The sequence below is a fragment of the Alexandromys fortis genome, unplaced genomic scaffold, assembly GCF_014885135.2.
Source record: "Alexandromys fortis isolate MF-2015 unplaced genomic scaffold, M_Fortis_MF-2015_v1.1 scaffold_1, whole genome shotgun sequence".
Classification (NCBI taxonomy): domain Eukaryota; kingdom Metazoa; phylum Chordata; class Mammalia; order Rodentia; family Cricetidae; genus Alexandromys; species Alexandromys fortis.
Window position 1 is genome coordinate 2,385,739 of NW_026067927.1, and position 27,946 is coordinate 2,413,684.

At 44.2% G+C, this 27,946-nt stretch overlaps 2 protein-coding genes across 3 annotated transcripts in view; both read right to left on the reverse strand.

Moving 5' to 3' along the window:
* Positions 1-27,567, reverse strand: LOC126502578 (carboxylesterase 1D). Of its 2 annotated transcripts, none has more exons than XM_050143714.1 (14): positions 27,412-27,567; positions 24,106-24,310; positions 21,980-22,124; positions 19,509-19,642; positions 18,735-18,888; positions 17,113-17,217; positions 15,758-15,862; positions 12,596-12,634; positions 8,836-8,976; positions 7,945-8,025; positions 6,650-6,797; positions 3,751-3,882; positions 2,787-2,859; positions 1-370 (listed from the first exon to the last, which is right to left on the reverse strand). In XM_050143714.1, exons 1-14 carry the CDS (start codon positions 27,461-27,463, stop codon positions 187-189), a joined length of 1,698 nt encoding a protein of 565 aa, XP_049999671.1. In that variant the 5' UTR covers positions 27,464-27,567; the 3' UTR covers positions 1-186. The 2 variants fall into 2 exon arrangements, with proteins under 2 accessions (XP_049999671.1, XP_049999672.1); XM_050143715.1 differs by lacking the exon at positions 27,412-27,567 and adding an exon at positions 27,185-27,206.
* The window catches only part of LOC126502582 (liver carboxylesterase 1-like), a 103,454-nt gene continuing 75,823 nt past the window's right edge, over positions 316-27,946 (reverse strand). The window contains exon 13 of the transcript XR_007591977.1: positions 316-370. The gene's annotated coding sequence lies outside the window, so the exon portion shown is untranslated. The remainder of the gene's footprint in view (positions 371-27,946) is intronic.

Sequence of the window (27,946 nt, forward strand, 5' to 3'; positions counted from 1 at the left end):
TTTTAATTTCCAAAACAATGTTTTATTTTTACAAGTTGAAGCAGTAAGAATCCTCTTTAATGCATTTGTATAAAATAATATACAGTTGTATAGCCTCAAAGATAAGAAGCCTTGTTCCTCTGCAGAATCAACTGTGGCATACACGTTTCTTGGCCCCAGGCTTTCAAACATGGCTGGAACTCCCGATCAGAGCTCAGCATGCTCTCTGTGTGTTGCTCTTTCTGCTGCCTCCTTGGCCCTGAGTTCAGTCCAAAAAACCACTTCCTTCTCTTTCAGTCTGTGGGCTGCCTGGATGGAGGCACCAAGCTTCATGTACCCTTCCTTCTGGTCATATTCTGGCCAATGGGGCAGCCCTCCCCCATTAGGGTTCCTGTGAATAGAATTTAAAAAAGAAGAATCTCAACAAAGCAACTGAGCTGTCCCCATGATGTCCCAAGATTGGCGAGGATGCCTTGGCCTTTCTCTGCTGAGGAGCCTCCTTCCACACCTGTGCCCTTCTCCACCTCCGGGGACAGCTGTGCATGTTTAGAAATTTCCTCCTATTATTTAGAACTTCACTCTCCTCTGAACCCTCAAGTATTGAAGGCTGATGCTCAGCTAGTGATTCTGTAAGGCTAATGGAGGAATTAAGAGGTGTCCCTACTTGGAAGAGGCGGGTCCCCGACAGCCTGCTTTGCACCACTTGGGCCTCCACCCCTCCATCTCACTGCTTACTGACTGCCAAGAAATGAGATCTGGTTCCCACCTAATGCCCCTTCTCCACCACATTCCTCTTAGTCACAGGCTCAAAGGGAAAATATCAAAGAGCCACAGTAAAATCTTCATTCGCTAAGTTGATGAACCTTAGGCATTTTGCTTCAGAACTTATTATATAATAATTGTTACCTATTAGTATTACTAATTCTGTGCTTCACCCAATGATGTGGATCTGAAAAAGTTTTTTTACTGGTTTATGGAGGAGTTTGGAAATGTTTGGAGTGGGCTGTAGGGAATGCAGAATTCAGTGAGTGAGGCATATGGGGGATTCCAGCAGGCTCCACTAGGAACAAGAGAAGCAAAGCTCATAATGACTCAGAAGAGAAGGAAGCCTCTAAGGCAGTCTAGATTAGAGTCCATTCATTCCCCAGTCGGGTAACGAATTTGCCTATATTTGTCCATTCTGATATTTTTTGGGGTCCCGAGTTTAAAGATGATAAAGCATTTTTTGGTCAAAGAGATTCAAAGTTAGCATAGCATCTAGGTAGTTGTAGAGGGTTTTTGTTTTGTTTTGTTTCGTTTCATTTTAAATCATATTTACAATTAGATCACAAGCGAAAAGTACAGAATAAGGATTAGAAAAACTTAATCTTACCAAAAAATTAAAAAATTAAAGCATACAAAACAAATCTTCTCACCACCACCACCACCACAAAGGATGTGAGTTAGCTTGAGTACAAGGAGAGTGAGAATGGTAGAGAGTACTTCATTAACAGAAGCCATCGTTCATGCCCCAGATCAAAATGAAAGCTGCCTAGAGGCTCACATCTCAGAAGTTCATAAGAGCACGAAGTTCAGAGACTTGAAATAACCAAAAAGCCTCTAGTTTCACCCTGGTCCTTACTCTTCAGCTATCTTTGCCCTTGCCTTTCTCTTTGTCATTCATACTTGAGCTGTTTCTTGGCTTTCAAAACACAACCATCATAGGCATACGGGTGTGAAGGCATAAACTTGTTCCAAGGATGTTGGGTTGAGAAACTGTTGCTAGATGTCCCTACCAATAGGGTGCCCCGAAGAAAAATTCACTGGTATTTGTTTTCTTATGTTCAGAGGATATTGCAGCTGATGGCTCATAGAGTCGGGTGACATCTGAAGCCAGAGGTAAATCTTGGTGTTGTCTGCGCGGGTGTGGTTTTGCAGGCATGCAGAATGCAAGGGCAATGGGGTCATCAAGGCTTCTACACAGATTGTGAATGAAAGAGTGGAAGGTTTGAACCCCTGCTGACAATGATAAAAAGCATGAGGTTTCAAACTGTGGGAGTGATGCTAATGTTGCCATGGAGAGTATTAGTTAGAAGTGCCAGAACCTGGACCTCTTCCCTAGGATCTGTTTAGGACGTGAGCACAACCTCCCCATGAGAGGCCCTTGGGGCTGACGGCAGCAAGGCTTTGGGGAAAGGACTTCCTAGGCTTTTCAGAACCCAAATCAACCAACAGATTTCTGGATGCTTGACATGGAGCCTCAGGGATTAAGCCTATTGGGCTAATCAACCGATGAAAGTGCCCCTGGGACATATGTGAACTCTAAAAGGTAGGAGTAGTTGGAGAAAGTTGATCCTAACAGACATGCCCCTGATGAACACTGGGACCCTAGTTTTTCCTCTCTCTCTCTCTCTCTCTCTCTCTCTCTCTCTCTCTCTCTCTCTCTCTCTCTCTCTCTCTCTCTCTCTCTCTCTCTCTCTCTCTCTCTCTCTCTCTCTCTTGCCTGACCACCAGTGAGATAGAGAAAGGAAGGGATTTAGCCATCACATTATCCCACCATGTTCCAGACTGACAAACAGCCAGAACAAGTAGGTCAAATGACCAACAATTGAACCCACTAAATCTGTGAGCCAAAATATATGCCCCCTCCTTTAAGCTGAACCATCTCAGAAGCCCCCTACAAATCTGATTACTCTTGTTGTCTTTGTTAAGAGAGCTATGGTCACAGGGACTGGAGGTTGACCACATCAAACATTAGAAAGCACTCCCTTCCAACTAATAAAGCAACATCACACCCAGATCTGTCCCGTCTTTGCTACCAGCCTCACCCATTCCGAGCAAAGTTGGCCCAGAATTTCATCACTGTCTTGCTGAGATTGATCTCCTCTTCTGAGGCGCCATCTGTGGGGGAAGAAAGAATAAGCTTCAGCTGCTCACTGAGTAGCTTCTGAGTTTAGCAGCTGCACCACAGGAGTGACTCTGACATTATCTTGGGATCTTATTAGAAATTCAAAGTCTTGGCCCTTACCTTTAAGAATAAGATGGTTAATAATCTACAATTCAACTTAATAATAGCTTTCCATACACTGGCCTTCTTTGTCATCCATGCTTGTATGCCTGATCCAAACACAACTATGAGTTTCCTCAGTCTTAGTAGGACTGCTGGTTCTTGGGCCTTTTCCTACTCTCTCTCTCTCTCTCTCTCTCTCTCTCTCTCTCTCTCTCTCTCTCTCTCTCTCTCTTTCCAAAGTTCCTAAGACATCACCAAACATGGAGAGGTCCAGAGACACTGACGTCCTGAGAGACACATGTTTGGTTGCTAGTTGTGTACCACTGCTGAAAAGCAGTGTTTTTGAAGTCCACTGTGAAAGCTTCCCTTAAACACCACATTGCAAAATATAAGCACATATGTAGACACATATATGCAGATGTGTAAAACATGATAGACCTTGTTTAGGATTAGTTAGAAAACAGCATTTCCCTCACTCATATCCCAGTATGCTTGTATGGGAGGAAAACCAATCAGTGGTATTCTGGCCCCAAAGTGGAGCCCATGGCCAATCTAGCCTTTCTCTTACTGGTTCTGAGAAAGACTATGGCTGGGGACACATGAACACATGCCTCCTTCATGTGTGTGAATCTTAGGATTGACTTCCGGTATAGCTCAACCCTGTTACAGAGTAGCAGGAAAGCAAACTGGAGAGAAAAGGAGAAACTTGCGTAAGAATATCAAACCAGGGCCCAAATCCAGACCTCTGGTTGCTGAGGCCACAGGCAGCAAAGAGACATTACCTTTTAAAAACGGAGATCCAAATACTGAGAAGATTTCATCACCATGGTCTCCTATCACTGCCTTGGGTCTCATGTTTGATACAAAGCTTGGGCGATACTCAAACTCATACATGTAGGTGGGAGCCCCAGCATCTGCGGAGACATGGATTCAGATAGAGTTCACTTTGCCCACTATACACTACTGTGTGGCGCTAAGGCTTCAAACTGCATGGAGGTCCCTGTAAGGGGAGAAACACGGTTTCAAAGAAGGGCTTTCTCAGGGCTGCACAACTAACCGACTTGGAATAAAGACAGTAAAAACCACAAATACACATAGAAATGAACAAGGATCTCTTTTATTTCAAGTTTGTGTTTCATACCCTGCTTCCTCCTTGCTCAGGGAGTGCTAAGTTCTTAAGATGGTGAGGTGGCACCAAAGAGAGGTGAGTTAAGGGAGAAAGAACTTGCCTCCAGCCCACCCTCCTCTCCTCTGCTTCCTTTCTCGCCACCAGCATGTCCTGTCCGTGTGTGAAGATGCCAGATCTCTTGCTGACAGAGCACTGTGGCTGCCAACTATTGCTTCTTATGGTCTGTCCCGTTCCGTGCTCCCAACCTTGGAAATGCCGCCCTTTGCAGCATTCACAAGGAGGAGGGGAGACAGTTCCTACAGCAGAGTAACTTAGAGGCAAACGTGTCAGGTCCCATAGCAGCAAAGTGGGGAGATTTTGGAGCCTTGCTTCTATGTGTATAGTAAGAAATTTAAAAAAAAAACATGAAAAAAGGAAAAAATGCTTAGCTGTAAGAAAGTGTCTTCTATATCACAGCATAATCCTTTGCATCTCCACACATTTATGATCATCGTATGTACATTTCATGCACTACTATCATTGTTTCACAGATAAAGTTACAGATTCACGAGTTAAAACGTTATTTATATTATTGTGTGTGCATGTGTTGGTTGTATGTGGGTGTACATGTGCCACCTCGTACGTGAAGGACAGTGGATGACTTCTGGAGTCAGTTCTCCCCTCTCACCATAACAGGAGCCATAGAATTCATCAGGTTGTGGGTATTGTGCAACAAATGTTTTGCCCGCTGAGTCACCACAAGGGCTTTAAGTGATTTACGCCATAGGGTGTAGAATAATCAGTCTCATTTCCTCTCACAGAGTTCACCCCTGCAACCACAGAGGTGGTTGGTTCACCTGAGAAGCATGTGCGGCAGGGTCAAGCAAGTGTGCCTCTGCCACTCACTCATTTTAGCAAGGAATTCAGACCTCAGCTCTGCAGAACTTCCATAAATGAAAGAACTCATTTGCGTGGTATCCTGCTCAAGACATTGTTTTGTTTGAAACTCTAGTATTTATTTAGAATTTTTTTCTTCTAAACAATTGCAAATAGTTCTTGAATAGTTCAAGCTGGAACGTCAAGAAAAGCAAAGACAATGTGGGTGCTGTCTCAAGGCTAAACATTTCAATAAAAGAACTTACACAGGGAAGGAAAACCGAAGGAGGACAGAGGGTTTATTTCAAGAGATTGGGACTGAAAATGCTCCCAGTCTGGGACAGATTCCCAGCATTAGGTCAGGAAGCAAGCAGCCGCTAGTTGATTTTAGTCAAGACACAAAACAATCACAGCATCAACAGTGAAAGAGAAGGGAGAACCCCAGGGGCATCGGAGATAAGAGCTTCACAATCAAGGAAGTGCCCTACCTACAGCCAATGTCTGAGAGGAAATCCCATGGTCTGGAAGAACAGGCGATAGAGGCAGAGTACTGGAGGAATGTAGCCCCAGTATGAAGCACTGTGCTCAGAAACAGGGCCTTTCCTGAGGGAGGCTTTTCCAGACAGAAGCTGTGGAACTCCCTGTCTCCGGACCTGCCTCACAGGGATGGCTAAGGAGCGTTCATTAAACTAAAACTTCAAGGTAGTGATGAGTAACACTGAGGCCTGTGGAAGTCAGTGATGTCAAATGAGCCACAGGCAGGGCACTCTAGGGCTGCAGTGATGATATAGACATAATTTTATCTTGCACAGTGCAAGGTGTCAGCAGAACACTCCTGCCAGTGATTATAGCTGGACAGATCATCAACTAGACGTCCAATAAACTGCCATCCAGACAATGCAAATTCTGACATCAAGCACACACAAAGTGTGTGTGTGTGTGTGTGTGTGTGTGTGTGTTTGTGTGTGTGTGTTGAGGGGCAGAATCGAAGTGACACCATTGCTAGCTTAATATAAGCTGGTGAAAGTATAGTAGGTTCCATGTAAGACTAATGGTAGAAAGGGAGGAAAAAGATTTAGTAGAAACACAACATAAATACAGAAAAGATTCAAGGCCAGGAGGTCTTGTAGCTGATTACTTAACAGAATCCTTTCAATTCAAAAGGGCTTGGAAAGATGCTTGCCCAGTTCTGAAAGATCACAGTTGCAAATTCAGCAAACATCTGTTAAAGGGGAACCAAAACCTTGTCATTACAAAGCAAGCTAAAGGAGTAAAGGAGCACTGAACTACTTCTTTCTGCAAAGGGCCCTCGAAAGACTACTTAAGACCTAAGAAAAAGATAAACACATAAAAGAGGCCCCTGGGAAAAATGATAGTCTCAAACTCATCTGCTATCCTGCTAAACTGTAGGAAAAAACCCAGAACATTAAACTGTAATATTAAAAGTGTAAAAACGTATCAGATAGGGACTGTCATGATAGCTCAGCAGGTAGAGGCGCTTGCTGCACACACCTTATGACCCTTTTCACATAGATCTTTACTAGTAGAAAAAGCAAAACAACCGTTCAGGCCATAAAGAATCAACTGTTGAGTCCTGCTCTCAACAGATTTAGTATCTATCTATATCAAGAGGTGGGCAGGCCAGAGACCTAGCAGGTGAACTTGTATCCATTGGCCATCCAACACCTGGAACTCACCTCTGTGGCTACGAGACACCATCACTGATGGGACACCGAATATCACATCTGCAATCAAGTCCAGGAACAGGTCTTTCTTTTTGGCAGGGTCATCTGTCCCTCCTAAATACTTCTCAGTGGCCACTTGAACTAGGTTCTCAGGGATTCTCTGAAATGGATCAGAAGGTGACCACCCAGCCGGGTGAGCAATGGGGCTTCTGCAGTCAGTTAAGAAGGCTTCTCTGACTCTAAACTCCTTCAGCGCTCACTGAACCCTCCTCGTGTTGCCCATGAAAGACTAGAATAAACTCTCTAGATTCACTTTCTCTTTAAAATTTTTTGATTAACTTTATTTTAATTATTTTAATTAATTATTCTGTGGGTTCAGGTATCCGAGTCATATGTTATTACTGTCCCACTGGCTTTGGTGGAAGAGACCAATACACATTAAGAGACCTCATAGATTAAAAACTGTTCTCCAGTGAATGCTCTCTTCAGCTGTCCCTACAGAAAAAAAAAGTGTCATCTTTTTTCTTGCTCCNTCTCTTCAGCTGTCCCTACAGAAAAAAAAGTGTCATCTTTTTTCTTGCTCCTGGTCTTTTAGAGAAAAGTAATTTCTTGGTGTTTTCCCCTATTCTCTGGGGAAAAGGCATTTATATCCTCACAATGAAGTTCAGAATTAGCATTTCTTAAAAAAATGGAATGAAAAAAGATATGGGTCATATGATTTGCTAGTTAGCAATTTTTCTTTAAATGTACAGAGTCTACAATATCTATTAACCTATAAACAAATCTTTTTCCTTTTTTGGTGTTTTAAGAAAGGTTTTCTCTATATAACAGTCTGGCTGTCCTGGAAGTTGCTTTGTAGACTGGGCTGGTGTCAAACTCATAGTGATTTACCTGCCTCTGCCTCCTGAGTACTGGGATTAAGGGCACCACATCCAGCCCTAACCCCAACCCAAAAGTTTTTAACTGACTTGGTATCCCACCTATCTGATTTGTATCCTAAGAACTCCATGAGGAAGTCTTGTGCCTCCAGGCCCTAGCTGCACTGGTCTTTGTTTCTGATGGTCTCCATGGTCTTGGTGTTGCTGGCTTCAGATAAACCTTTTCCTCTAAAACTTATTCTCATCTCAATGGGATTTTGATGGGGGAGTCACAAGTATGGGTTCAGCACACTGGGATGGTAAAGCGGGAAAATCAAAACCACAGGAGCTTTAACTTAGGTTTTCCATCATCAACTTAGTCTGTGATTAGAGAAAGTCACCAACCTTCTTTCTTTCTCAACCAATGCCCATGATTCCCTAGAGCCTTACGAGCAATGGGTAGGACTGCCACAAGAGGGAATTGGCCGTCTTCTGGTCCAGTTTGCCGTCAGAGAGTGGATAGCCCATAAGCTGTTAAACAGATGATTAAACATTAATAATCATGGGGAAATAACAAAAGCAAAAAAAGGGCCAATGAAGCAAACCAAAATGGAATAAGGTAGAGTTTGGGGGGACTTGACAGGCATGGGAGTTTAAGTTTTTGAGAAATAAAAGCAGCAAAACCCATGGGCACATATGAGTGAATACAAGCAACACAGAGAGGACACTTGAAGGTATTGATCACATCAGGGCCTCTTCCTTTAAGCAGTGAGGGAGCATTCAGACTGTGGTCATATAGAAATCAAGGGCTCAGGGATGGAGGGCATAGGCCAGACACTCCCAGACTCAGGTAACAGGGAAAACAAAACCAAGCATTATGTCTGCATGTCTGCATTCCTGTGATGCTCTGTGAAGTCTGCAAGAAGGCTGAAGAACTCTGGGATGTGCTTACCACATCCAATTTTGTACTCAGAGCATTGGTCTGGCTTTAGTGTGTCTTCTAGTACTGAAAGTCACATCCCAGGTTGATACCAGGGCCCTAAAATGCCTTCCTGAGAGAGCTCCGCACTGCCAATAGAAAGTTTGGTGGTGGGCATACAGGAGCCTGAGCCCCTCTTGAGTAGCTTCTTTAGAAAGCCTGCAATCACTGATGGCTCCTCTGCCCCACGTGATGTAAACTGGCACTCTAAAGGGCCTCACCAGGACTCTCAGTGCAAATTTACTTGGAAAGTTTTAGGTTTCTTTGAAATAGTTAATCTGGGTGCATAATCCTTGATCAGAGCAGGGAGGAAGATGCTCGATCCCCTGTGGAGTGTACGTAAGCGGTCTATACATTCTCACCATTGGAATGATCCAGCCAAACTCTTGCTTGTTGATGCCCACCATGTAGGGGACAGTGTTGAAGCTCTTCTCAGCCAGGATCTCTTCTGGAGTCTTTGGCAGGAACACTCCGTCAACCACAGTAGGGAGGAAGGGATAGGTCTAGAGAAGACAGAAATGTAGCCTCTATTGTCTTCCTGCCCTGTTACATCCAATGCCCTCTCTGGCTGTCTAACGGCTTGGCCAGCACAAGGACTCCTGTGTCTATGGCCACAGAAACCCAGTGTCTTAACAGGACTAAGTCTAGGACCTCTAAGGGGCTGGCACTGGCCAGATGATGGTGGAAGGGAGATAAGGAGGCCAGTTTTCATCCCAAGCAGAATACACACTGCACAAAAATGTGTGTCAAAGGTCAGGCTAGATATTGAATCTAAAATACCCATTTATATGCTAGCTTGGGTTAATTATTATAGATAAGCTTATAAAGTTGCTGAAAGCATTGAACTAGCAAAGGACGAGGCATTTTTTTCCAAGGGGAGTTTGAGAATTAGTTCCTGGGAGCCTCTGGTCACAATTTTTTATCATTCACCTTTTATGAGTCAGTTTCTATTTAGTGACACCTTATGTAATCTCCTGTCTTATAATTATTAGGTAAAAATTGAATTCATTTATAACAAAGCACTGTTTGGGGAAAGGCTTAACATGCTTCTGATCCTAGTTCAGGTGAGTATGCATTTGCTTTCTGTCTCACAGTCCTGCTTTCTACTATGCCCTTCTTTTCCTTTCCCATCCTCCCCAATCTGAATCACACACGAGACTGCTCTCCAGAAGGACGCCCCTTCTCTCCCATCTCCTGGCAGGGATGCAAGTCTCTGTTTTCTCTTTTGGATGTACGGTGATGTTGCCTCATTGATACTGAATTCAAGACCAAAAACCTCACAAACTAAAGCTGAAGGGAGCTCATCGACCACATGTGTTTTCTCTGGAATGTGCCTCATGTCCACCTGTGCTTGGGGACATGGGGCAGCTCTTCATCAGTATGCTGGAAGAGCAGCTTAAATAGAGAAATTAATGCAAACAGTAAATAGCTGTCAAGATGTCACATTGCACACATCATGAAGAGGTCACTCCTGGATATGGGAGAGGAGTCAAGAAGATCGAGTATTGCCTCGATTTGACTTGAGATGGGAACCTGGGCATGATGTGACTTGAGCTTCTTGCTGCCCAGAACATGTGGTGCAAAAGACCCAGCTTTGTCAAAAGGGTTGAATCGGGATTGCAAGTACATTTTAGCATGTGACTTCACGAGCAGAGAATCTATGACTAATGAAGGTAGACTGCCTGTATAAAACCTAAACCAATCTAAACCTCAGTGCTATGGGATACAAAGTCAGTGTTTAGAAGTCATTAGCTCTTTTCTCAAGATGTCTAAAATGAGACCTCATTCACTATTCAAAGAAAAATATCACAAGTATGGGGTCATAATCAAATAGGCTGACAAAATAGAATCTGTCCTGGGCTTAATTACTGCAGCCTTAGAAAAGCCGGGCGGTGCAGAAGGCTCCGTGGAGAACTGCTCATCTGAAGGAAGATACAGTGGGCCACACGGAGCTTGTTGTTTTCCATCTGAAGCAGGAATGGAACAACGACACTCTATATAGATGTAAAGAAAAGGCAGCATTTCCACAGGGGGAAGGGTTCAAGCCAAAAGAGCAGAGTCAGTCTCTGAGCTAAGTCATGATGGTCAGAGTCCTGGACTTGGAGCCTGCTCTGGGGCAGGGTTAGAGGTCAGAGGGCAGAGAACTTTTTCTCTCTAATATATGGCCCATCTCTGATATTCAAAAATGTCTTCAAGTACTAGTTCCACGAAGGAAAGGTGTTTATTTCTACTCAATATTTGTAATCCAAAAAGCCAAGCCCCTTACCTCTTTTGGGTCTCTAAGCACAGTCAAGATTTTATCAGAAAGAAAATGACATATTCTAATATGTGTTCACAGGGACAGGTCTGGGAACCTCATGAGGAATCAGAGTAAATAGAGACTATGAGGCAGAAAATAGCAAAAGTGCAAAGGCCAAACAGCAAAAGACCTTGGGGAGCATCAAATGCATGGGTGACGGCTATCAGAAACCACAAGCACATAGTAATCGCTAAAACACCCATGAAAACCGAAACCTTCTCTGTGAGGTCAAGTGCAGTGCCTGCTTGAGTTAGAGGCTAATGGAGTATTTCTTCCTTCTCATTATCTCACTGGTGTTTAGCAAGTCCTCTCAAATTCCTTCAAAAGTATTTCAACTCTAATCATACCTAGCCACTCCTCTGCAGTGTAAACTCTTCCTACCTGATCCTCCTAAACCTGCTCTGCCCCTGGCTTCTACAGTGAATGTCTACACTGCTGCCCAAATGGGACTGCAAAGCTAGACATGATGCCCTATACTTGTAATCCAGGGACTTGAGAAGCTGACACAGAAGCATCACAAATTCAAGGACAGCCTAGCCTTTATAGTAGGGCTGTGATTCAAATCAAAGTAAATAAAAAACAAGATACCTGTGGTGGTTAGAATTAAAATGGCCCCCATAGGCTCATAGGGAGTGGCACTATTAGGAGTTGTGGTCTTGAGGAGTAGGTGTGACCTTGTTGGAGGAAGTGTTACTAGGGGGAGGGCTTTGAGGTCTCAGAAGCTCAAGCCAGGCCTAGTGACTCACTGTCCCCTCCTGCTGCCTGCAGATCAAGATGTAGAACTCTCAGATCCTTCTCTAGCACCATGTCTGCCTGCAGGCCACCATACTCCTTGTCATGACAATAATGGACTAAACCTCAGGGCTGTAAGCCAGTCCTGTTTAAATGTTTTCTTTTGTAAGCGTTGCCATCATCATGGTGTCTCTTACAGCAATATAAACATAACTCAGACAATACTATAAATATCTAAGCTTACTTTTTGAAGCCCACCAAACACCCATCTCTTGTTTAATCAAAACCCAAGCCTTTCAAAAAGCTACTTGTGCTTTCCTCGCGTCCTCAGCCTGAAGCCCGTGTTTCCCTCAACATCCTCCTCTCCTAGCACTCTGGCTTCCTGCAGCAGGTTTTGCAGCGGCTCTTCCCCCTGCCTGCAACACTGTCTCCAAATTTTCTAACATCTGGTTTTCTTCCTAATCAAGCCATTTTGTGTTGGCTGGATATATCAAACTAATAGCCAACTCTGTCCCCATCTCCAAAGTTATCCTCTAACTCCCTTTCTGACTACAATCTGACCCACCCCATATTTTACTTGACCTTCTGTTGTCCTCTTGGAATGAAAGAATCCAAAAAAGGCACAGAGCATCATCTGTGCCACTGCTATGTCCCAGCTGGTAAATCATCTCTTGCCAAATGGTAAAATTTGAATGGGTGGCTAAGTCTCATTTGATTCTCACAGGGTTTGCAGGAAATATCTGGGATACCCAGGGAGAAAGCCCAGAACAGGACTGTAGAGACCACATAGCTAATGCCACTAAATGCCAACCCCTGCTGAGAGGTAGGAAGGAGGAAGGAGAGGGATCACATTGCTGGAGTTTCCTAGATACTAGGAGGAGACTGACATTCTCAGGATTACTCCACTGGGAGTCAGTACAACCATAACTCTGGTCTTCCTGTCTGTGTTACTACAACAGGTGACTTCCCCTCTCAGGACACACAAGGCATAACAGCAATATCACAATTGGAGATTTTGCATTTGCAGTTAATTGGTGTCAAACACTCTTAAGACTCAACATTTGTAATTGTGGGGAAGAAAAGGTCCTTACCTCTTTTGGGTTTCCAACTAAGTCCAGTTTGAAAAGATTCTGTGAAGATAAAGGCAGAAGATGTGTTAAAAGCCTTCTTTATACAAAAGTTGGTCATTTGAACTGTGCCTCCAAGGTACTGGGGTTCCCCATCCCCCAGGTCTTCCCTGCATATGGTATCTGAGGATGAGCATAGTATGGAACATGGTGAGGGATATCAGAAGCAAGTGGGAAAGGCCATAGGACCCAGCTTCAGGACTGGTAGAGCCCTGGAGAGGATGTCTGCTGCCAGTTTCCTCTTCACTCTCTTTTCCTATTTGTCCTTCTGGTAACAATGCCTCAAGTTTCCTCAAGGAAACAGTAGAATGATGGAAAAGTCATGGTGCAGACTAAGTCATCTCAAGGGAGCTGGGATGGATGTGGGATGGACCAGAAGGACAGGTTGTTTCCCTCTCCTTCATTTCCCAATTCAAGATTTTGGATATTTGTGTGTAAGTCCATGTCCCTGAATGTAGAGAGCCATTCAAGAATGGCTATAGGATAGTGTCCATCCAAGAGAGTTTTATACATTCATTGTGACATTTGGGAAAGAGATGGTCTCTAAGCAAATAGAATATAAGGTTAGAGTTCTATTGTCTTTTCCTTCCTTAAGAGACATGATTATCTCAATAGAAGACAGCAAAGAATGGAGAGCTGAGACGTAGAGACAGGCAGATTCTCGATGATGTCTTTGTAAACTCTGGAGCCAGCCATGTCTTGAATTCTCTATCCAGAACAGCTCAGTTACCTGAAGATTCCGTTACAACCATCCTTCTTTTCTAATCTAGAATCCTTGCACCAGCAAATCCTGATGCCCACAAGCTCGATGGCACTCCTCTAGCCCACTCTTTTCTCTGCTGTGGTCACCAAGATTGTGTGGTCATAATGCCGAGGCAGAGACATGTAAGAAATAGTTTAACAACCTGTGACTTTGCTTGGCTTGGGCTATGGATGCATGCCTCTTGTAACTACATGCACATGGCAACCTAGGGTTCTCACTTACAGGTACTTGGTGCATACACTCCTCATCTAACAAAATAACTGCAATTGATTGGCAGCCTAGGACCCCCACCTTCATTAAACTGGCTGCAGACATATACCACTCAAAACAACAGAATACATCTTTTCTATCCCTAAACACTATAAAATCTGCCCTCTCATGGACAGCTTCTATTCAAGCATATTTCAGAACATATCTAGGTATAGAAAGTAGGGGGTGATCAGGCCTGAACTAGTTTTTGGTGCATATGCAATACGATGAACTGTGCTCTTTGAGTAAACTTTTAGTTGAAACTTTCCATGTGTCATCTTATGCTCAAACATTCTTGGGCATGCATAGAATAAAAATCAAAGGCTTCATGGGATGGGACATGCATTGTAAGAAAAGGCATAGATAGTCTAAGCCTATCAATTGAAACAGGGAAGCACCCACACTATGTCTCTTAGCAACTGAATTCTTTCTTTTGGTCCTCATGAAAGGAAGCCCCAAACATCCTGTGGAACCATTAAGCAACCCATTTGAATGGGTTTGTTGTCACTCTTGACAATGTATTTCTTTCTGATCTACGTTACTTTGAAAAATTCCCTTCCTTGCTACTGTGAAATAACTTGGACACACCCGTACAGATCCCAACAACTGGTAAGAATACTACGCTGTGGCTACTATGTATCCCCTCCATGGAGAAGTATCTGGGAAGACTGCTACCCTGTATGACATGCCTCTATTAGGGAAGGGAACACTGTGTATGTGTTTGAGCATGTGTGCATATATGCTGGAGCAATGGCTAATCATGGGAGCCCTTCCATAAGATCTCAGATCATCTTGAGGTGTCCTTGAATTTTTGTCCTCTGGGTTTTCCCAAGTCACCAGCTATTTCTGAATAGTCTGGTCCTCTTGTATCACACAGATAATGCTTGAAATATTTTCTTTCTTCTAGTGTTAGAATATAGCTATCTAAATTTTCTGAACCTCATTCACTCCTTTTATGAACTTAATGACCAAAGCACCAAGGCCCATATTGATTCAACTCATGGACAAATAGGGAGAAGCCTGTTAGGGGTTGTCCAGGAGTATCCAGGAAGGTCCATTGTCCGGATAGAGAGGCCAAGAGCTCAGGTGATTCTTGTGCTTATTTATATTAACATTCCCTCTACAAAGGTGGTAGTTCTTATGACCTTGCATGCTCTTTTTCTCTGGATGTTTGTTCTGCTATGTTTTCTTAAGATGGAAAATTCCCATGACTGCTCATAAGTCCTCAAATGTCCCTTCTCCAAGAACTATTCCCTATAATTCTATTCAATTATTGTCTCTTTTTACTGTCACTTTGATCTCACTTAGTACATGTCTTTGAATTGCTGTGAATAGTTCTGTGTAAGATGGAACAATGTCCCATTTTTTTGTCTGCGTTATTTCCACATACATTGAATGAATGGATGGATGATGACTGGCAGATGATAGGTAGTCTGATGGGTGGATGGTTGAGGTTAGTCAATACAAGTAGGACTGGGAAGGATTGGGAAAGAACTATAGATATAAGCTGGCTGGCTGATTATGGAAACATTGAAAAGTCGATGAATGAAAAATTAGGAATACATTGCTAACTTTTGATGAAAGAATATTAACATATAGGATGAGCAAAAAGATGAACTGATTGATAATACATGAACAAATGGGAAGATAGCCGACGATCTTAATATACTATTGAGGCAGAATAAGAAACCCTAGAAAACTGGGCTATAAAATTATGTTATAACTTAGCTTCTGTATCAAATAATATTGTGATGATGACACACTTCCAAAGACCATATTGAATACTCTCAGCTCCATTAATTCAGGATGGTGTTTACTTCCAGATCCTAAGATACATCCAAAAGCAAGGATGTTCAAAAAGTAAGCTTCATAAGTTTAGAGGGCTGTCATACAATTTTTCATCATGTTATTATTGGAATACCTTTAGCACATGAGTTATTTAATAATAAGAAAGGGGAGATGAAACTCACAACTAGGATCTGAGAACAACAGATTTAAAAGGTGGAAAACTGTTCCGTGCAGTTTGTCGAGGACAAGAGGACAGCTGAGCAGATGAAGATTGGAGTCAAGTACATAGAGTGATGGCGACCAGACTGTGGAATGGATATACTTACCATTCTTTGTGAGGTCTCCATAAGTTCTTCCTCTGTTTTCTGGCGCAGACAATGAACCATAACAGCTGATGTGGTTGTTTTACATCCAGAAAGAGTAGCAACCAGCTGCCAAAGATCACAGCCAACAGCAGAGGTCAAAGGCAATGACTATACCCTCCACTAATGTATGTAATGGATTCTATCTCATATTCATTTCTCTCTCTCTCTCTCTCTCTCTCTCTCTCTCTCTCTCTCTCTCTCTCTCTCCTCTCTCAAATCATGCAGTTCTGGTTGGTCTTGAGTTTGCTATATAGACTAGGTTTGTCTAAAATTGATAGTAATTCTCCTGCCTCTGCTCCTCAAAGTACTGGTATTATAGGCATGAGTCACTATGCTCAGGTTCCACAACCAAATTCTCAAGACAAGTTTTAAAAATGTACTTGTGGTTGTGTGAATAAACATGTCCCCTATAGGCCTACAGGGGGTGGCACTATTAGGAGGTGTGGCTTTGTTGGAGTAGGTGTGGCCTTGTTGGAGGAAGTGTATCTCTGGGGGTGGGCTTTGAGGTCTCAGATGTTCAAGTTATGCCCAGTGTGGGACACACAGTCTCCTTTTGATGCCTGTGGATCAATATGTATAACTCTCAGCTACCTCTCCAACACCATGTCATGACCATCATGCTTCCGGCCACGATGATAATGGACTAGACCTCTGAACTGTAAGCCATCCCCAATGAAATGTTTTCCTTTATAAGAGTTGCCATGGGCATGGAGTCTTTTCACAGAAATAGCACTGTCTACCTAAGACAGTACTCTAGCCCATGAAGGCTGGTTGTTGATCCTACAGGGTGTTGCCTCTGCTACTAATTGAAATAGTCAAATGAGTTGAATGCACGAGCAGTATTCTCCATTCCTGTCGATTATCCCTATTACTATCCTTATCTCTAACACCACAAAATATACACAATGCTCTTGGATTTCGGTGCTCCTAAGGAGATCATTTGTTATGGAGGTTTCAAATATCACTTCCTTCTCTTCCCAAAGAGTTGACTGTAAGTATGCCACAGAATCTCTTTTTTTGCCTCAGTTTTTCCACACGCAGGTGAGGATGATGACTGTGCCTATGTTTAAGGAGATCTGACGTATATGATGTGACGCCCATCCCAAGACTCATGCAGGATCTCAGGGATCTACACAGTATTATTCACACAAAGGGGCCTTGGACCCTGCACAGTGTGGTGCAGACGGGGTCATAGCAGTCTGCCCATTCTCACTTCAGGCATCCACTGAGCATTTAAGATGAACCCCACGGAAAGAAAAATCCCCGAGGACCCCAGAAAAGCAAAGGGCACAGATGCTGTTCAGAGTGGTACGTACCTCAGCAACGGGCTTGACATTTTCTGTAAACATAGCAGACGTGAGGACCACAGCACTCTCGGAAATGGCCCTGTGGAAGAGGTTCTTGGCCAGAGGAGAAAGCACCTGGAAGGGGAGAGAAGAAGAGGAGGATATATGCTTACCAAGGTGGTCAGTTACTCTTTAATGTGTCCTCCAGCTGCTCCTCTGCCCTGGCCATTCCTCTGTGGACATGGCAGACATCATATCTCCTGGTCTGCTTCCCTGACATCTCTTTGGTTTGACATCCCCAAGAGGACATCAGTGGGATAGAAACAGAGACCAGAGTAAGAGACAGAGAAAGAATCGTGTGGCAGGTACTCAAGAGGGCAACTGGAAAGACAGTTTGTTAGATCTGTGCCACAGGGCCTGTCCTATCATCCCAATTTGTCAGAATATATCCTGGGAATAAGATCATGGAGGCCTGCAAAAATTTTACAGTGCTAATTCTTTGTCATAGTAAAATTTGGAAACAACTCAAGATCCTAATATTACAAAATGTGGCAATAAGGATTAATTCTTACCATGAAATACTATGCAACTATAAAAGATATTGCTAAAGAAGTATTTTATGGGTAGGAAAATATTTATGTTGTATTACATGTTAAAGTTTATTTAGGATAAAAGAATTAAAGACCAAATGTAGATATATATTTGGAAGAAAAAGAAAAAAGGAAAATGATTATGCATGAAATAGATAGAAAAAAGAGAGATTATGCATGTATGGAAGAAGTCAGATAGGAGATATAGACAGATAAATAAAATTGTGGGTTAATGTTAGAGAAATAAAGATAAAAATACTACAGTAATAATCCGTAGTGGCAGGGAGATGGACAGCTGTCTTTGGGTTAATCTGTATTCTCTCTTTTCTTTGCTTACGCATTTCCCCTTCTGAGTATGAAAACAATATATGTTTGAAAAATAGAGAAAATACATTAAATTAATTTTCTACTTTTTTTTTTTTTTTTTTTTTTTTGAGACAGGGTTTCTCTGTAGCTTTGGAGCCTGTCCTGGAACCAGGTCTTGTACACCAGGCTGGCCTCGAACTCACAGAGCTTTCTATATATTCTCTAGATATCACTCTGGCCCAGTCTCACCCACCAGGACACTGCACATCCCCTGTGACCCATGTCTCTGCTCCACCTTCCCCATTCTACCTACCCCTCCACTCTCACACCTACTTCCCCAGGACATCCAGGTTCTTCACAGTTGGCTGCCTCCCTCTTGGACATGCAAAGCTGTCAGACCTCAAGGGAAGCTCCATTCTGCCTTGGACCTTAAGTTTTCTTTGGGAGTAGTTCTGGCTGGAAGCCAAACAAGGACACCTGATCTAACTTAAGCTGGAACTCACACTCCTGTTTGTACTTTTTACCATCATTACATTCCAGAAAAAGTTATGTGTGTGAGTGTGTAGAAACTGAAAGTTCGTGACTCCCTGTATATGAAACTAAGCAAGTGTGTGTGTGAGGGGGGCATTGATCCTTAGGTCTCTGCCATCTGATGATGTGTTGTGAGTACAGTTTTGTAAGCCAAGATGCTCAGGGCTGGATTGGACAGTGGATGGTCTTCAGGAGGTGCAGACACATAAACTCAGGGACACTTACAAGAGCAGAGACACTGAAACCTCCTGCTGACTCTCCAAAGATGGTTACAGAGCCTGGATTGCCCCCAAACTTGGCAATGTTGTCCTGGACCCAGCGTAGTGCAGCCACCTGGTCCAAGTGACCCCAGTTGCCCTTGCTGTGTTCATCTCCTGTGCTGCAAGAGAACAGATTAGTGTTTAGGCAGAGATGTCATGGCAAAGCCTCGCAAGGATCTCAAAACCTCAAATGGGCTGGGGACTGCACACTTCAGTCCTGACACAGAAGTCTAACTGGATCTCACTTTACAACACCGCTCTATGTGGGGTTCTACGCTTATCTTCCAGCAGCTCTGTACCAAGGGACCAGCGTGCATCCAGCAGTGCTCTGAGCTAGAGCACAGCTGGGAAGAAACCTCAAATCTCTGACTGCATTCAGCTCACACTGCAGACCACGAACTGGCAGCTGAAAAGACAATGATTCCAGATAGAAAAAGAAAATGAGGCAAATACCATGGCAGATGTGGCCTATGGGCCACATGTCTCCTATCCCTAGCTTTCCACCTCGTCGTGTGGTCTTTTCATGTACATTCTGTTTTTCTGCAATGTTTTATTTTTCATTCTAAGGGCCGTCAACAGTAGCCTGGTTGATGAAGCTAGCCAATCTTCCACTTTCAGCCCCTCAAAGCTTGTGTTAAATAAAACTTCTTTGTAATTAACTCACTTGGAGTATTTTGTCTTAACAGTAAACAGACCAATAGGATGGCTAATGTGAAGACTAGAAAGCACAGTGTCTTACCTGAAGAATCCCCAAATGCCAAGGCGGTACTGAATGGTCACCACCACCACATTTTCGTGGGCAGAGAGGGCCAGTCCGTCATAGGTGGATGCTCCACCCACTACCAGTCCGCCTCCATGGATCCACACCATCACCTGGACAAGAGCATAACCAAGTTTGCAGTCCATAGCTTCAGTGCAGAGAGCCCGCTTTCAGTGCTGCTGGGGGTCATAGGTAGTAGACTTGGGAACACAGTGAGTGTCGTTTGGTTTGGTCATCAGCCTCTATGTTTTGCTCACTATGGCTGTCATGTGAACTACGGCAATACCCAGCAAGGCTATACTATGTATCTCTCTTTTGCAAACTCTCTCAGCTCCTGCCCAGAATGCAATGTAACTCAGTACTCCCCCTGTTTCTTATTTCTCAAATGCTCCCAAAATTCTCAAACTAAGAACATCATTATGGGAACAACTCAAAGGTAAAAAAAAAATATTGATTCCCTCACACCTGGTCTTATCACCCTATGCCTCTGTGAAGATGAAAGTGTCAACTCTTGTATTTCTGCTTCATCTGCCAGGTAACTCCTCAGTTCTGTACTAGACTTTCCCACAGGTAAGTGATTTTTCTGACATGCTATCCTGATAGCACTCCTTCCTAATATGCCTCTTTATGCACACCCAAATCCCCCTGCCCTGCCAATCCCATCTCATACTTGCTTTTTCTAGAAAGTCTTCAGTCTTCATTATCTCTGTACTGACCATATACCAGCCCTCCAGTACACTTAAGCTCAAGAGGAGATATAATTCATGTTTTTTATTTAAAGAGTACATCAATAACAGAAGATGGGAGAGTATTAGAATAATATCCAGATAATAGTATGAAAATCAAAATTAGCACACAGATCCAGAATTGTCCTACACACTAGAAATAACCTACCCACACGGCAGGGAAAGTATTTTCCTATGTGACAGGTAAGAAGTGTTCCTCTTTGCCGAGAGATCACAGAAAAGAGAGGTAGAGGCAAAGCTTCCACCTGGCCCCAACCCCTGGATGCCGAGTTGCGCAGCCCCTGCTCATGGCGGCAGTGCAGTGAGCTCACGGTGAGCCAGGCCCCAGACTGTCCTGCAGGGCTGCCTAGTGTGTCAGCACGGCTGCGAGCACTCAGGAGATGCAGCTTTCGAGTCATCCAGCTCTCACAGGACAGTTCCCACGTGAGGAAACAGGCTGAGGTTAGAAACAGCTCTGCTCTCTCATCCTCTGAAAAGCACAGATCCTGTGGCTCTAAAACCCATGTCCACAGCTGGAGGATCTCCCAGGATATCTTCTGTCATGGTGCCCTCAAGCCTGTCTCTTCCCCTGGGCATCCCTGCAACCTCAGGAGAGGCTGAGTCAATGCCATCTAAGAGTGAAGGACAATGATGTGCTGAAGAGGGTATGATGTCACTGCAGACCCGAGGACAAGGTCAAGAAACCTCGAGTTTCTCCTTTCTCTAACCCCACATCTGACCATGGTGTTTGGGGCTACTCAGTGCACTGTAGAAGATGGGGATGTGTGAGACTAAGGTTTATTCTCATCTCCCCATGACTGCTGAGCACATGTAGTACTTAATTTTAACATACAAATCTACAAATTATCCCCCATGCCAGGACTCCACACAAAAGGGCTTCTGGGAAATTTGTTGGTTGTTGCTCTTTTACAACCAAAGCACCACCTTCTTTTTCATCCCCAGAAATCCGATGCCCACCCACCCCCAACCCTGTGATCTGTGCCTGGCAGCCTATCCCATCTCTGGCACTGTGTTTCCATGTGAAATAACCCACTTGGTCATCAGACCATGCCAAAGACGGCTAGACAAAAAAATGAGCTACACAGGTTCTGCCTAAGGGAGAGAAAGGGCTGATGGGATTGTCTCAGTGTTCTCATTTCTCATTCCCTCACGGGACGGTGAAAGCCGTTACCTGGCAATGGAAGTTTTTACATTTGTCACACATGGCCTGAAAATAAATGTGACACATGCCCTCCCTCCCAGACCCTGTCTAGAAGCACAGGTATGATGGGAAGATCACACATGGCCCGAGAATAAAGGCGATACTCCCTTCTATCCCACAACCTCAATTTCTCTAACCACAGAGAGATTTAGGTTGCTGAATTTCCTCTAAGAGTCCTTTTCAACTCCTCCTTTTAAAGAATGATCTCTTAGTCTTTCTGGGGATCAGAATCTACCTAATAATTAAAACAAACCTTCTTTTCCTTCTATTTGTGTGAGAAAACTTGGAAATTTAAGATGTACACCCCAAATGTACCGTGATCTCCACTGAAATCTAATGTCACTGGTAAAATCTGAGGTCACATTGTGAAAAAGAAAACTGTGGTTCTGGAATCAGCCCTGGCCTCTAAGTCACTTCTACCAGCTGCCTTCATCCCTTTCTGGTTGCCTAAAAGAGCTGGAGGCTGGAATTCAGCTCTCTGCTCCAGTGGTCCCCACACTTACTGGCAGCCGGCTGTTCTTTGTCAAGTCGGCAGGAGTGTATATATTCAGATAGAGACAGTCTTCAGAAAACTGTAGAGGGATGTTCTCCTTTCTGTTGGTGAAAAGTTCTGAGAGCACCTGTCCTCCAACTGCATCTTGGGAGCACCTGGGAGGGGAGAGAGACTATCTGAGGTTCCACTAGATTGAAGTTTGGACATGTTACCCCAGAGTTGACCTTGTACTTGGAGTTTTGAGCATATAACTGAAGTCGTCCACATGGGACTGGAGTCATTGTCAGGGATAAGAGAGTCTTTAATAGGTTCCTGGTGGGTCTTCTGATATGCTAGATTCTCCCAAGACTGCAGAAGCAGCACTTTGTATCTCTCCCTTCCTGGAGCCTTTGAGGTGGACCATGGAGACACTCATATGCTGACTGCCCTAGACTGTGGAGTTCCCCCGCACTGTCTGGACAAGGTTTGCTCACTGGGTTGTGAGATGCCAATGTAGGTAAACATGCTCTTTCTTGGGAATCTTCTATGAAACAGGAAAATGACCTGCAGTGACAGACAGCCAGTTACAAGTCAGGGATGCCATCTTTGGGGGACACCACAGGAAGACATCCTTCTGGTTCTGTCTCTACCGCTGATATACTGGGCAATCTTGGCTAAATTGCTTGCTCTGGCTTTAGCCTGCCATGGTCAGGTGAAGTGAGTGCTGTCTCTAAGCACCTCACCATCTGGCCTGCTAAAGGTTCTTTCATCTTCCTTTCCCGGCAATAACCATCGTGGGCTGCCCTGATCAAGGGTCCCACAGTCCAGTGTAGAGCGGAGTTGGTAGCAATAATTGAGTTCTGTGGAGTTTCAGGCCCTGATAAACATGGCCTTGAGCAGGAAGTCATTCGAGATGCTCATCAGCCCCAAGTGTCCACTATCCTGTTTCCCAGATGGTGTCAGGCTTCCGGATTGTCAAATAGAAACTGGAGGTGCTCAGATCACATGCCTCCATAGTTGTCCCATGATAGACATGGAAAAGGAAAGGTGGCTTACAAAACGTCTCCAGCCTAAATAATTTCCCTACCCAGTGGGAGAAAGAAGCACAATTCACAGAAACAGAAAATAAACATCCAATAGGGGATGACAGGTTCAACTTCATTAGTGTTTAGAACCCACAAATGAAGACCAACCTTGCATTATTTTATTTTTACAATGTCTTGCTGCTTATCTAATAAATACATTTTTTGAGCAAGGAAAAACCTGGAGAAAGTTCCACTGAATGGACGTTTTCCTATTTCCACGGGAAAAGTGTGTGCAGATTAGATATTTCTGGAGACAAACTGATCATATTCCTACTCTTTGATTTAGAAATGTTACTTCTTGAACTTATCCCCAATTCCCACGATTGTGTGCAAAGATTTGGTTACAGCAAACAAGTCACAGTGTTGTTAACTGTCAAGGACAATAAAAGAACTTAACCCAAATAAAACATTAGAGGCATAAAGTCTAGTTTCATATCTAGTTAATATAACCACTAGACACTGCTTGCTACATTTATAATGCAGAACAATGGCAATGTTGTGTCATCCAAATTTTCTGTATTCATTATCCCTGTATAAATGAGGACAAACACAAACAGACTGGACATACAACCTCAAATGCTAGCAGTAATTCTGTATAGCTGATTTGTACATAATTTTTAACTTTGTTTACATTTGCTTCTGTGTTTCCCCCTGACTTCAGTTTTCAGTATTTATGTCTTGTTTTTACAATCAGAATGGGAAAAATAGCAAGTAATATTTTTAGAAGAAATGAATGCAATGATAAGGAGACAGCTAGAAGTGGAATCTTGGAAAACCTCAACACTACCTTGCTGAGGGCACAAATACTGTCTGCACTGACATATTTAGGAAGCTGTCTGGACTCCGTGGGCTTCTCCACTTGGTTCCTACATTGGTTGAGGGACACTAAGTACTGCACAGCTCTGACTAGGTAGCTGTGCAAACCTGGCTGTGAGAACTCGCAGTCACCCTCACTCTTCACCCATACAGCCCCACCCACCCACTCTCAAGCAACACCAAGGGTCTAGACAGGAGAATAAGGTACCTTACTTCATCCCCTCTACTTTGAAAGAAGCCTACCCCAGCGGCTTACATAGGAGGGTAGGAGGTGGCGTTCTTCACGAAGCTCCAGGGCTCTGCAGGCTGTGGTGGAGCAAACCTCAGGGACCCAAGAGGAGGCTTGGCAAAGGGGACTCCCAGGAAGACGGCCACAGGCTGTGCAAATCCTTTTAAACTGACATACTTCCCCAGGACTTTGCCATGAACAGTGTTCACCACGGGAGGTGAGGACGGGTGCCCTGTTGGACAAGAGAAAATGGGAACACATTGGTAAGGAAAAGGCAGACCTGCATTCCTGGTGAGTTTGTCACTTTAGGACTGATGGGATTGATAAAATCATCTGAACCCTTCTGGAACACGCCTTTAATCCTAGCACTTGAGAGGCAGGACAGGTAGATCTCTGTGAATTCAAGGTCGGCTTGGTCTACACAGAGAGAGTTTCAGGACAGCCAGAGCTACACTAAGAAACCCAGTATGAGAAAAAAGAAAGCATCCAGCCAAAGTCACTGCAGAAAGAAAGAGAGAGAGAGAGAGAGAGAGAGAGAGAGAGAGAGAGAGAGAGAAAGAAAGAAAGAAAAAGAAAGAAAGAAAGAAAGAAAGAAAGAGAGGTACTGGGCATGAATATGAGCTTTGGCTTCTACTAGAAATGTCCATCTATTGGGATCCTGGTGCAGAGCTGCAGACTGGGTGAGATGATGGACTACGGTGGTCCCTGCCCGCAGGAGGGCTCACCTTGTAGGAGGGCAGCAGATACACTGTACTTATTGTTGAGTGCATGAGGCTGTGTCCTGAGATGGCAGAGGGAGTGAGGCCTCCTGATTGGTCACAGGAGAGTTGTGACTTAGAGCATGGGGATGAATGCAAAAGGGAAGGTAGTAGGGGTGGGGCTGATAGAACAGGAAGGAGAAGGTGCTGTGGCTCACAGAAAGCATAGCACCTGGCTGGGAAGGGTGGGTGCCCTATGCCTGCTCTCAGGAGGGGCCCATGGGAGAGAAAGATAATCCTGGATGAGAAAGTGCCTGCCGGGGAAGGTCCTGAATGACCTGAAAAAGGGTTTTAATTAGAGGACAAATAAACAGCAGAAATAGTTCTGTGGTAAAGCAGACAAGTTTCTAGAATATTCTTTTTATGGTTCTGAGCACACTCTTCCACAGGGGAGGGACTGTGCATCAAGTCCTCTGTCCCTTTGTCTCCATTATTGTAGAAGAGACAGTTTCGACAGCTTCCTCACCTCTCCTATTTCTACCCATTGTGGGACCTGAGCAAGCCAGGCTGGTCTTTTCTTACACGACTGGTGGACTTACAGACACTTGGTCATGGCCACCCTGATGTCTCCTTTTGTCTGACCTCAGGGTCTTCAGTTTGTCAGAACATCTCTCACTGGACAGGCCCTGTTCTCTCATTCTTCATCTGCTTTCCTTTGAATATAGGCAACATGTTATCTTCCTCAAAGTGTGTGGCCAGAAAATAAAGGGAAATTCCCAGATTTAGTGAAAAAAATGGCCAATAGAACTGGAGACTCCTGGTGGGAATCCAGTTACCCTGTCTTCGGCTACCAATAGCTAATTGCAGGTTGTGAATATTCATGGTGTTGTTAACTAGTTAATACGAAACACAACTGAGATGAACTTTCTGGTAGATATGTCCAAACAGCCTCTACCTTAGAATATTCTGGAAGGCCATGGAGAATGGGCGAGAGGCTGACAAGCATCTCCAGCAGTTCAAAGAGGTGAAGGAGGGTAGAGTCTGAACAGAAAGAGCCTGGGGCCCGTGTTAGCTTGGCAATGACTTCTACCCTGGAGTGGTTAGAAACAGATCAGCCAGGGTCAAATGCCTCGTGTCAAGTGGATACACAACAATGGCCCAAATATTATATAATTGTGTATTTAAAAATTGTGCAATACATTACGTGCATTACTGAACACTTCTTGTGTGCCGAGCACCGTCAGTCTCTTTACACAGTTCCACAAAGAAGCCTTGCCAGCTGCCTACTCAACAGGTGAGCAAGCGAGATTTTAAACAACATGCACCCATTACCTAAAGATGAAAATGAGATGGTTTTGCAGGGTAGCCAGCAGTGAAGGAAATTTCCACCCGGGATTTCTGTCTGTTCTTACTCTGCTTTGCAGTTTGGTTCAAACCTTGCACTGTTACACAGACAGAAAGAAGATATGAATCTATACAGAGCTTTCAGGGTTCTGATAGCCGAGCACTGGGCTAGATTCTAGAGTCAAAAATAGACTTGGGCATCTGTGACATTAGGGAGCTGAGTTCCCAGGTTGCCTCAGTCTTTCCTCCATGTAGGGACACAGGCATAAGCCAAGGCCCTTCATTCACCTCAGTACTGATGGTGGATTTTACTTTCTATATCTGTTGCTTTGGTGCAAGAGGCTCTGCATATCCTGAGGGACCTGTGACCCCCAGGGCCTAACTAATACAGGCCCCACCCCCATGTTTCCTATTTTATCTGAGTTTCTTACCTGGACTACCCCACCTGTCCTGATCTCCAACATCTAAACACCAAAATCCAGACGACAGTCATATAATTCCCAAACCTCCTCAAGAGTTCCAGGTCACCATCTCTAGGCCACCTCACTCCCCCTCTCCTTTTTCCCAAGTGAGACTACAGTGATTGTCCTTGCCCCTGTCCCTCCACTGCTCTGGCTTCAGACTGATCCCATTGTTTCCTCTTCTACACCATCCCTGTGATCTGTCCCTGTCTCTTGGGAGTTTGAGGGAAAAAAAAATCATCATTTCAATGGTCTGATACAACCAGTTCAAAATTTGTACTAATGCATTAAGTTTTCGCCCAAACCTCTTCCCTATCTCTAGACCTAGGGCCATCCTAAGTGCTGTAGAAGCAACCACCTATTCTGTCTTCATTGAAAGAGGAGGCCCTGGCATCTCTACTGTAGAGGCGGGGTCATCTGGACACTGCACCACCTAGGCACCTCCAAGTTAAGGATATAGACTTGGAGTTGGATATAGACTTGGAGTTGTTGACTGGGAGTGAGCCTTGTGTCTGGCTCCTGAATTTATATTTCCAACATTTTGCTCAGCCTCTCTATGACCTGCGTGCAGACTGACTAAGAATCCCAGGGAAAAAGACTAACCTTTCTCCAGCCTTCTTGCGCCAGCTGCCTGCAGCTGGGTATCCGGTATCTGTCCTCCCCTATGTCTCCGAGAGACTGAAGTTCTTTGCGCTTCACTGCACTGCTTCAGGAAAGCAAAAAATCACCAAGCAACCAGGACTATTTTGTCCTTGCCCTGCAAATGTCATCGTGCCCAGAACAAAGACTGAAAATGTATACCCAGACATTTGTAATCTGGAAGAACTTACCCCAAGCTGTGCAAGCAACAAGAGAAAGCCAGACCAGAGGGTAGAGCCACATTGTGGACGGACAGGACTCCGCAGGTCTGTGAGGTATCTGCTATTCTAGCAATGCTTCTACTGTGGACCCAGGGACCCGCCTCCTCCACCCCTCTCCCCAGTCTTGCTCAACCAGTCCAGTTATGTAAGCTAAGATGACACAAAAGCTCTCCTCTTCCAAAGAGCTCCCTCTTTGTCAGTTGGGACCTCCAAGCCACGCCCACTAGGAGTTTACCCACTTTTATCTGAACAGCCAGTACCCAATACTCAGATTACAAACAGCCAGAATCCCATCCAACAGCTTCTTATGTAAGTGCTTCTCCCTACAATGCTCTCGCTCTAACCTCAATGAACCTTGGACTCTTAGGGAGCAGGCAGCAGCAGGCAGGTGCCTGCAGGTAGGGGGATGTTTTGGTCTGAGGTCCTTATACGAAGCAAAAAAAATTGTTAGAACATCCTGACACTGCTCAGCTGGGAAGTGAGGACACATTGCTCAGTCTCCCTG

Coding starts and splice junctions, on each gene's coding strand:
- LOC126502578 (XM_050143714.1), bottom strand. CDS start 27,463: ATGTGGCTCTACCCTCTGGTCTGGCTTTCTCTTGTTGCTTGCACAGCT. Junction 22,125..24,105: donor GCCACCTCCTACCCTCCTAT/GTAAGCCGCTGG, acceptor CTCCCCTCCCAG/GTGCTCCCAAGATGCAGTTG. Junction 2,860..3,750: donor TGGATCTCCGTTTTTAAAAG/GTAATGTCTCTT, acceptor CTTCCCCCACAG/ATGGCGCCTCAGAAGAGGAG.